The sequence below is a fragment of the Rhinopithecus bieti genome, unplaced genomic scaffold (genome assembly GCF_001698545.2).
Source record: "Rhinopithecus bieti isolate Rb0 unplaced genomic scaffold, ASM169854v2 scaffold_24390, whole genome shotgun sequence".
Taxonomy (NCBI): Eukaryota; Metazoa; Chordata; class Mammalia; order Primates; family Cercopithecidae; genus Rhinopithecus; species Rhinopithecus bieti.
Genome location: NW_016811706.1, coordinates 446,000 through 457,385, shown reverse-complemented (window position 1 = coordinate 457,385; position 11,386 = coordinate 446,000). Strand labels below are relative to the sequence as shown.

The following is an 11,386-nucleotide window of genomic DNA, read 5'->3' as shown; positions in this document are numbered from 1 at the left end:
AAATTTTCCTACAAAATTCTGTTATGAAATATCCGAGCAGTCAAAAAAGGTACAGGTCATTTTTTTTTTTTTTTTTTGTAAGGTAGAAGAGAGGATTTAAGCATTGCTAGAGAAATAAACGTTCCATCCTTCTCCCAGGCACACGCTGGGAAGCCCACTACCCAGATATTCCCCAAGGAGTTGCTGCTTTAGGCAGGTAGTACCTCCAAACACAGGATATTACCTAACCTTTGGCCGTTACTGCAAGAGGCCACTGGGTTCCTGGGATTTGTTGAAGTACAGTTGTCTCTTGGTATCCGAAGGGGATTGGTTCCAGGACCTCTCTAGAATAACAAAATCTCCAGATGCTCAAGTCTCTGATATAAAATTGTATAGTAATTGCATATAACCTACACACATCCTCCTGTATACCTTAAATCACCTCTAAACTATTTATAACACCCAATACAATTAAGTGCTATGTAAATATAGTTGTCCCTCAGTATACATGGGGAATTGGTTCCAGGATCCGACCAAATGGCTCCAAGCCTGGTCCTGGTACCAAAATCTGAGCATACTCAAATTCCACAGGCCCCATAGAACCCATGTGTATGCAAAAGTCTGCCCTCCTTATAAGGTTTTCAATTCTTACCACTCAATTCTCGTTTCACTGAAAAATCTGTGTATAAGCACACCCACATAATTCAAGGCCTTGTTGTTTAAGGCTCACCTACAGTTGTTATACTGTTTTGTTTACAGAATAATTACAAGAAAAAAAGGCTACATGATCAGTACATGCACAATTTTTTCAAATATCTTCTATCTGAAGTTGGTTGAATGCACAGATACAGAACCCACAGATAAGGAGGGCCAGCTGTACATCCTATTATCTCCACCTGGATGTTCCCAAAGGTTGAGGGCTAGGGCCCTAGTTCAAAGGGGTAGACCCCACCACAAAGGATCCTTAATCAAAGTTAAATCAAACTGTCCAAGGGCCTGAATATCTCCCTCTGAATGGGAATCACCCAAGTTTCAACAAGCTCTCTTTGTTGGAACCAAGAGCGGCATTATTTTATCTGAATCAATAACCAGGGCTCCTTCTTACCAAGGATCAAGAGTACTAACTGTATCAAGGAGTTCCTGCAGTAGAGTTTCCTCATCCAGCTATCACTTCCCATTCCTCCAGGCTGGAAGCCAGGGCTTCCTTAGCAAATCCAAAAATGGGCTTTAAATCTCCCAAAGTACTACATGTGTTCATATATACATGGGAGGGGGAGGGGGAAATAGGGACCACAGGTTTAACCGGATTTCCAAAGGAATCTGTTACCCAAAAGATTCAGAACTACTGTTGAGAGATGTCTCAAACATATTCCTAACTTATAAAAACTTTTACTCTGGCCTGAGTAACTGACCGGGGGTGAGTGTAGTATGTACACCCCAAACTGCCCCTTGATGAGTTTTATGGTAGAGCCCACAGTACAGAGGAATCAGGTATTAAACTGACAGGCAGAGGCAATAAAAAGAGGTCCACCTCTTTCCTAAAGGTGTGCCAAGAAATGGGAAAACCAAGAAAGCACGACATAACCATGGCTCTGTCTTCCCTTTCACTGCTCTTGAAGCTTCATCCTCAATTGGCACACAGGACAAAAGAGGTACAGATAAGTGGAAGGCAAATCTCAGCAGGGGTGCCAACCACATTTTGGGCAGGATCCTTCTTCATTGTGTGGTACTGACCCAAACATAACCCAAACACAGAGGGATGGTTAACAGCCTTGGCCCTCAGGTAGAAAGCCTAGCACTCCCAGTCAGTATGATAATCAAAACATCCTCAAGTGCTTCCAAAAACTCCCTCCTGGGACAATACCTCCCTCAGTTGAAAGCTACTTTAACTTACGGAATTCTGAGAGGAGATAAAAGTGGGTAAAGTATATACAATAAATATTTTTGCACCTTTATAGGTTACAAAGTATGTTCACTATGTTGTCTCCTGTAAGCATCCTAAAAAATCTGTAGGATAGGTATTATCCTCACACGTCATAAACGATGAAATTGACTCAGAAAAGTTACAGGATTTGCCTAAGGTGCAGCTAAAAAAAAAAAAAAAAAAAAAAAGACTATAAAGCTGAATCAGCACCTAAATCTTCTGATTCCAAAACCAATGGTCTACTGCTTCCTCCCAGAACAAAAATTTTTTTAAGGTTTCATGGGAAACACTAGGAGGATCTATTGACTGGCTCCCCAGCTTCTGTGCAAAAACAAGAGCAGAAACTGCTCTAAGCTGTAGGTAGTTCTTAAAACTAAACATCCATCTCCTAAAGTACCCAACGACTAGGCTCATGTCAACTTTCTTAGGCACCGAACAATTAAAAGAGGACTAAGATATTCTCCATTCTGAATTTGAGTAGAAATGAGCAAACAAGGGAGAAAGAAAGTACATATCTTCCCTGTTACTGTGTATAAGGGACCCAGAGGTAAGATCACCAGCCCCAACTCCAGCTTTGGCCGTAACTCTGGTGAGGGTGGGAAGGTGGTAAAAGAGATGGGGTGGGGTATGAGGATAAGAATTAAACCATCACTAATATACAAGAGCCTAAACTTGTCCTCTACTGGCAAAATCTGCCATGTAAATAATTCTGCTAGCCCCTCGTGGTTCTGGACATTATTGAGAACATCTTTGAAGGACCTCAAAATACTTTATAAACTAAGAAGAGTATGCATAATAGTAAAGCTGAAGGAGGGGAAATACTGCACCCCCCCCCCCAAAAAAAAACAACACCCTATCCATGCCCTCCCCTACCCAACACACAAACCCCAACCCACAACTTTGTTGTGAGGTGATGGAAGACAGAAGGGGTAAGAGAACCTGGAAAGAGGAAGATTCTAAAAGAGGAAAAGACAGGTGGAGAACAAAGTGGGAGGCAAAGACAACAAGAGTATCTCCAGGACACAGAGGGAGCTTGACACTTCTACACCTTTCTTGGGGGACTGACTCACTCTCCATGTGGAACGAAAACAAGATACAAAGACATAACTTTGCCCAGAGAGGCAAAAGAGAGAGACTGGAAATGGAATGCAGGAATTCCAGCTGCCCAGCTCAGTTCTATTCTGGAATCCACTTCACTTCTTCATGAATGACAACCTTAAATCCCTGAAGTTCTCACCTGCTGCTATTCAGAAGTACCCAGCGAGAAGGAGGAGAGGGGAAGCCTGTGTGCTGACAGGACCCTCCCCTACTCTATCTTCAAAGTAAAAGGTCCTCCCTGTTCTTTAAAGTCATTTCTGAACCGCGATGAACCCCAGCCTTTCCCTGGCACTGCTACTGCTCAGCTCAGACGTGGGAGAAATGTTTCCCCAGAATGGAAGTGAATGGTCTGGCAGACCAGATGACACGCTGACTTCAGACAGCCAGCACTGCTGTCCCATGGGCTTACTACAGTCACTTCTGGGGCACATACTTTGGTGCTGACCACAGAACCAGGACCCTGGTTCTGCCCAGCCTCCCCAAGCAATCTCAGGGGCAGAGGAGGATCTGCGGTCTCATTTCCTCTCCACTTTGGCTTCTTTTTTCACTTCACTGAAGATTAGTTATTTCCACCAAGACCAGTTCCTGTTCTCACCAGCTGTAGCAGTTGTTTCCCCACAGACAGAATTATGAAGCACTGGTGTGGCTGCCACCTGGACTGTCCCAGCTGCAGAACACAGACCCAGTGAGTCCTGAGAAAGGGCTTTTTTATCCTAAAGTAGCAGGAAGAAAATAAGGGGCAGGAAGCAATTCTAAGAATTCCACAGTGGATACACTGGTGTCCATTTTATTATTTTAACTTTACATAATAGTTACAATGGTTTCATATGTGAAAATATTTTATAATGAAAAGCGTAGGAAATGTATGCATTTATTACACTGACATATGTATATAATAAATCCCCAACAGAGAGCAAAGAGTGCAAATAAAAGATGGCCAAAACACTTACAATGAAATGTTCAAAGAACTGCAAAGTAAAACAAGATACCATGTCTAATTAATCAAACTGGCAAAGGCTTTAAAAACATTAATCCACTCAGTAATGGTTGGCTTACAGAGAAAGGTAGACACACATATACTAAAAATGGAAAAGTAACTGATAAAACTTTTCAGAAGATATGTCTCAAAGGCCTTTAAAAACCATATACCCTTTGGCCCAATAATTCCAATTCTAGCAATTTATCCTAAAGAAATAATCAGAGATGGACACAAATATTTATGCACAGGATGTTCAACACAGCATTATTTGTAACAGCAAAAAAAAAAAAAAGATTTTAAAAGGGTAAGATAGGCTGGACGCAGAGGCTCATGCCTATAATCTCAAAACTTTGGGAGGCCGAGGCTGGTGGATCACGTGAGGTCAGGAGTTCAAGATCAGCCTGGCCAACATGGCAAAACCCCGTCTCTACTAAAAATACAAAAAATAGCCAGGTGTGGTGGCACGTACCTGCAATCCCAATTACTCAGGAAGTTCAGGCAGAAGAACTGCTTGAACCCAGGAGGCAGAGGTTGCAGTAAGCCAAGATCGCACCACTGCACTCCAACCTGGGTGACAGAGCAAGACTCCATCTCAAAAAAAAAAAAAAAAAAAAAGCAACATAAGGCAGTGATAAAATATTACAGAGAACTATGCAGTAATGAAATCATGATACTGGGCCGGGCACAGTGGCTCATGCCTGTAATCCCAGCACTTTGGGAGGCCGAAGTGGGTAGATCTAAGGTCAGGAGTTTGAGACCAGCCTGGCCAACATGGTGAAACCCCATCTCTACTAAAAATACAAAAAAATTAGCCAGGCATGGTGGTGGCCATCTATAATCCCAGCTACTTGGGAAGCTGAGGCAGGAGAACTGCTTGAACCCAGGAGGCGGAGGTTGCAGTGAGCCGAGATCGGGCCATTGCACTCCAGCCTGGACACTGAGCAACAGAGTGAGATTCCATCTCAAAAAAAAAAAAAAAAAAAAAAAAAAAAAGAAATCATGATACTGAAGAATATGTAAGCAAATGAGAAAATGCTTGAAATAGTCAATGAAAAAATCAGTTTACAAAACAATATACACAGTATGGTCCCAATTGTTAAAAATATATATATACATGTACATCAAAGTATTTATTAATAGTAGATGGTGAGATTACAGCTTTTATTATCTTCTTTATACTTTTCAGTAAGTTCCAATTTTACCTAATAAACATGTATTATTTTCATAATCAGGAGAAAAGAAGCTATTCTCAATCCTCTTCCATCCTTTTAAAACCACTTTCATACATTATTCCCTCTTTTAAAAAACCATTTGGAAATAAAAACTGTTATATCCTACAATCTAGCAAGTTTTATTTTGAGTTTCTATCCCAAGGAAAACTCTAAATATTGAAAACACTTTGTATGCCAAGATGTTCATCACAGCATTGTTTATGATGGCAAACAGAAGCAAAAAACCTAAATGTCTAAGAAAAGGTGTATAGGTAAGCAAACAAAGGTACATTCACTTAATGGACCATCATACAAGCATTTAAATGTTTACAGGCCAGGCTTGGTGGCTCTTGCCTGTAATCCCAGCACTTTTGGAGGCCAAGGTGGGCAGATCACCTGAGGTCAGGAGTTTGAGACCAGCCTGGCCAACATGGTGAAACCTTGTCTCTACTAAAAATACAAAAATTAGCCAGTCGTGGTGGCAGGTGCCTGGAATCCCACCTACTTGGGAGGCTGAGGCAGAAGAATCGCTTGAACCCAGGAGGCAGAGGTTGCAGTGAGCAGAGATAGTACCACTGCACTCCAGCCTGGGTGACAGAGTAAGACGGTCTCAAAAACAAAACAAAACAAAACAAAACAAAACAAAACATTTACAATTACTAACCTGGGAAAATAATGAAATAACAAAAGCAAAAAACAAACAAACAAACAGGATAAAAAATATATATACCGGCAGGCCATGGTGGCTCATGCCTAAAATCCCAATACTTTGGGTGACTGAGGTGGGAGAATCACTTGAGTCTAGGAGTTTGAAACCAATGTGGGCAACAAAGCAAGACCCCATCTCTACAAAAAAATGAAAAAATTAGCCAGGCATGGTGGTGCACGCCTATGGTCCAGCTACTCAGGAGGCTGAGGCAGGAGGCTTGCTCGAGTCTGGGAGTTCAAAGATGCAGTGAGGCGCAGTGAGCCGTGATCATGTCACTACACTCCACCATGCGTGACAGAGTGAGACTGTCTTAAATTAATAAATCAAGTGTCAAAACATTGTATAAAACTCTATGCAGAGAAAAAAATATAAAGGTTTTAAAGCACATCACCTGCATTTGGTAAATGAACTAAGAAAACATTACTTGCATTTGGTAAAGAAACTAGAGAAAATACGGATATTTTTCTTTAACCTAAATCTTTAGTCTTTTCTTCTTTCTGAATTGTCCCATACTTTCTTTAGAGAATAAGTATTACTTTAAGAGGAAAAAAACAAAAAATGCTGAATCTCCCTCTGGGCAATGAAAACATTCCCAAATGACAGAGTCCACTCTATCAGTCCCTTCCCAACATGCAGGCTTCCCCCAGACTAAGGCAGGGTCATATCAGGAGGTCAAGGGAACAAGACTCCTCTCTGTGGCCTAGGGTCTTCTCTGTGGGGTCTCTGAACAAGAAGAAGGTTCCTCTGACCAGCTGCTGTCAAAGGCCCTTTCCCCGCCCCCTCCCAAGTTCTATTCCAGCCTGAACTAATTCACCACAATCCTGAGGGCTGGGAAAAAAATTTCCACCATGGCGATTTGGAACCTGATATTTAGTCCAAGTTTTTCCCAGCCCCTTTCTGTGTCAAAGGAGGCCCCTCAAAGCCTCTTAGACAACTAGCACCCAGGCCAACTTAGCTCCCACATCAATGCTACATTTACAGAAAAACCCCCAAGTTGTCAGTCATCACCAGGGAAATGTGAGAGGAGGAACTGCAGCAGGGATAGCCCCTGTCACACAACCCTACCCTCATGCCTTGAAAGCCTCCTCCTGAGGGATACGCAGGGCTTTTTCTGGCATCAGAACTTTGAGACTCCATTTCAAGTCTGTACTAAATCAACAAAGAGAAAAACCAGAGTACAATCACAACAAAGACAGCTATCCTTTCAAAGACCTTAGAGCCCTCTGCCTCCCTTCTCTAGGGAAAATCCAGTACTGGCCAGAATACTAGCTTCTGAGCAACTGAGTTTGGGTAGTAATCTAGTTTGGACCAAAACACAGACTTGGACTGCATCAGACCAGAGATTGGCTCTCATTCTGGTATTCATAAAGATGAACTCCATTAATTGCCCCAACCCCAAACTTCTCAATACCCAACAGAATGGGAAGTGCTGCTCAGATAGGGGGTAAGGAAGGATGCCATGAAGCAGTGTAACACAGCAGCTTCACAACCTTTTTCACATCGAGGCACACCTAGAAAATAATACTGTTTGTACAGTACATGGGGTAGAAGCTGATCCCATCCAGAGGGAACTGACTGGGAACTTTAGCTGCCCCTAGGAATAAGGGGAATCAGTATCCCAGCACACCTGTGACCCATCTACAACACACCAGTAAGGAAGCCCTGAATTAAGGCACTGGGCTGGATTAGGATTCTTGGAATCAATGTCCTCATCAAATCTTCTCATAGCCCTCATCTCAAGCTCTTCAACTTGGGCTGACAGATCATGTGTCTGGAACAGAAAGCTGGGAGCCTGTGGTCTTGACTCAGCCCTGATACAACTTCCCCAGCGAGGATACTCTTCAGGGGGTTTTCCACAGACACACTGGGGCTGAGGAAGCCTTCCAGCTTCCAGCAGCAGCCATATTCTGAGACTGGATATACACAACAGGGTAATTGGTTTTATCAGATTTCTAAACTGTAAAACCCCTTTTTGGGAACACAAGTGATCTCAGATCTGAGTCACTGCTGAGAGGTACAAACTTAAAAGCTACCATTTACTAAGCATATAGTAGATGCCAGACTCTGCTAAGTATTTGACTTCCAATTTCATTAAATCCACACAACAACCTCATGTGGCAAATGCTATTATTATCCCCATGTATAAGAGGAGACTAGGACTCAGATTAAGTAGCTTGCTTGAGGTCAAACACTCTTCTAACCGAAGACTATGGATGAAACAGTATTTGAATCCACTCTGATTTGAAAGTCCGTATGCTTAACCAGGACACCACTATGTCACCTCAAAAAACCTCCCAAATAGCTTTTTCAAAAAACCAAACCAATTATAATGAAGCTGACAATACGGGAAAGAAAAAGGTGATAAAGGAAAAACTTATCTGACTGTTTCAAGCCAACAACAAAAATAAGCTAATCTGGCCAGGCACGGTGGCTCATGCCTGTAATCCCAGCACTTTGGAAGACCAAGGCGGGTGGATCGCCTGAGGTCAGGAGTTCGAGACCAGCCTGGCCAACATGGCAAAACCGCATCTCTACTAAAAATACAAAAATTAGCCAGGCGTACTGGCACGCGCCTGTAATCTCAGCTACTGGGGAGACTGAAGCAGAATTGCTTGAACCTGGGAGGCGGAGTTTGCAGTGAGCTGAGATCGTGCTGCTGCACTCCAGCCTGGGTGACAGAGTCAGACTCCATCTCAAAAAAAAAAAAAAAAAAAAAAAAAAAAAGCTAATCTATATTGAGTACTTACTGAGTACTTACTACATTGAGCACCTTATATACAGGGGCTCACCTAATTCTCACAATCTCACCAGAACAGGATTACCTCCACTTTACAGATGAGGAAAAAGTCTAGGCTCAGAGAAGTTAAGATACTTGCTAAGCCAGAGTCCTTGCTTTTTCAACTACACTATGCCTCTCCTGAGTGTTCAGGAAATACACCTGAGCCTGTACCTGGGTCAAACATCTAACTCACAGTCAGTACTATTCCCAAAGCATGGTAGAAAAGGTACCTTTCAGAATAGTGGACACAGGGACACTTAAGAGCCCCCAGAGAAGAACTCAAATCCCCAAGAAGGGATAATTTCCCTGTATTGGAAAACTGAGGTGAAATCCCGTCTCCTGAGACAACTAGCTCTGGCCTGCCCTGTTCCAACCCTTCATCAGCAGCAGCTCAGGCACACAAAAACAAGACCAAAATGAAAGGCACGAGAAAACAAGTCAAAATTTTATACAGAAAGGCAGGCAGGCAAGTGGGTGGTCCAGTTCCCGTTTAACCTGGGTTCTCCTGGTGCTCTGGTGTTCTGGTTAACTAGGACACCACGTGCATTTTGTGACTATTAAGCCATTCGTTTGCTAACTAAACAAACTGGTCAACCAAGGGCCAATGAGAACATGATGGATTCTGGTTCTGAGCTCTCACAAAAAATGGCCTGGCAGCTCCTACCTAAGGCAGCCTTCCACCCAATCCACCTCACCCCATCCCTTTCTCCCCAATTTCTATAGCTAACTTGTGTCAGCTTGCTGGAGGTTTTCACACCCCCACTGGAGTGCAGATCCCCTCCCACTCTTTTCCCCAACAGTTGGGCTCTTGTTCTCAAGGCCACTAAGTCCGTCTCTCCTCCTCAGCCTGTGAGATGGTCACAGCACATCGGTAATCACTGACTCACCCGATCCCCCTGAGGAGGCTGGGGGAAATGCAGAGGGCCACAGGATGTATGGCCCACATCCCTTTGGCCCTTTGCAGAGCTGGCAGGCAGAGAGGTGCCAGCGACACCACTTCCCCTTGGAACACTGTAGACCCTCTTTGAGCCAGCTCTGGTACCAGTGGGCTGATGTCAGGCTCTCTACCCCTGGAGAGGCCAAGATCTCTAGACAGCTCCACTGTTGCCAATAGATCTAATCTCCTTATTCCAAGGCAGATGAAATCCAATAAGGCTGCTAAGTCCACAACTTATCCCTCCTCACGGGCAGAGGCAAAGGCAAAGTCGGCCCTTCAGGCCATACCAACAATAACGCCAGAATTATTACTGCTTCTTAGATAACTATTCGGGGAACTGATAACTATTTCCCCAAGTTTCTCAAAGATTAACCCCGGTTTACCAATGTTTTCGCTCTGCAAAACTTCATTTTCAGCGGCAACATATTCTCTGGCTTCTTCCCAGTGATACCAGCTCAGAACCTCTCGCTTCATAGAGCCACTGACATCAATGTCCAATTCCCACACCAAAGAAGAATCCCAAAGTCAGCTCTAAAAATCCATTTACACAGACCGTTTGAAATCTACAGAAAGACTAAAAAGCACAGGCTAAACAACACAAACCAGTCACTATGGCTTAACATGAAAAGGGGGGGAGGAGGCGGGATGGTTTGTGTATTGTTTCACTTGGAAAAACACCCCAGTGAAATGGTTTATCCACATGTTCAGCCTTTTAGGCAAATCCACTATAACTTAGCAGGATGCCTGCAGGCAGTTCTGAAAATAAGCAGAATGGCACACTACTTATTCCACCACTTCAGGAGCTGCCAGCCCCTCCCCATCCCCTCTCCCCCCAAACATCTGGTGTGGGCTGGGAGTGGGACCCACTCCCTGGGAAGCCTCCATGTTTGCAGGAGAGGCAGTGTCCTCACTCAGGGAAGCCTGCTAAGAAGCCGGCCGCGCTTCTGAATTCCCCCCACCCGCGAGAGGCTCCTGGCTGAGAATGCTAGGGACGGGGAGGCTGGCGAGGAAGCAGGGAGACGGCAGAAGGGCAGCAGAAGGGGAAGGAAGAAGGAGGGAGAAGCCTGGTTCCCAGGACGGTCCCGAGCTGGGGACTTCTCCTAAGCGTCCAGCGGTGGAGGCGTCGGTCCCGAGATCCCCCACGGGGCTGTCCGGGCCGGCCAGCGGCTGCTCAGAGGTTCCTGGGAAGAAACTGGAGGCTGAGATCCGTCCGGGACCCCGACTGAAAGGGTGGGCGGGACGGGGGCCCAGGACAAAGTCTCAGCCCGGGCGTCGGGACCTGAGGGGAGGTAGGCGGGGGAAGGGGCTGGGCTCAGCTCTCACCAGCACCAGGGCGAACCTTTCCTCCAGCTCACAGGGCTCAGGCATCGGCATCTTGCCGGGCGGCAGCAGCAAAGGGACAGAGGGCGGCTCTCCCGGGCCCCCCTCGGCACTCTCCAGGTTGCCCATCGCTGCGGGGCCCCCTCAGGGGCCTCGGCCCCCCACCTCCACGCCCCGGAGCTTTCGGCTCCGCGGCTCCGACCAGGCTCCTCCTTCAGCGCCGGCTCCCCTAGTCCCGACTCCTCGGCCCCGTCGGGGTCGCCAGAGGTTCCCTGGAGTCCCTCAGGAGGCGGCGCGCGGCGAGGGCGAAGGCAGCGTAGCAGACAGCCGAACCGAAGCGAGGGGGACGGAGGCAGCCGGCTCTTGCTCACACCCGCCGCCTTGCCGCGCTCGGCTAGCCGCCCGCGCGCTGCCCCTCCCCGCCCCCCGCGCTCTTTCCCTTCCCCCCCC

General features: G+C 45.6%; 1 protein-coding gene across 6 annotated transcripts in view; it reads right to left on the bottom strand.

Moving 5' to 3' along the window:
- The window catches only part of FMNL3 (formin like 3), a 63,314-nt gene extending 51,957 nt beyond the window's left edge, over positions 1 to 11,357 (bottom strand). For 2 of the 6 annotated variants that reach the window (XM_017894753.1, XM_017894757.1), the window contains exon 1: positions 10,940 to 11,357. In XM_017894753.1, coding sequence (XP_017750242.1) covers positions 10,940 to 11,065 — 126 coding nt within the window. In that variant the 5' untranslated portion in view covers positions 11,066 to 11,357. Of the gene's footprint in view, positions 1 to 9,999; positions 10,141 to 10,939 lie in introns of those variants that run through there. The other 4 variants (XM_017894751.1, XM_017894752.1, XM_017894758.1 and 1 more) reach the window with 3 other exon arrangements.
- Positions 11,358 to 11,386: the final 29 nt, after the last annotated feature.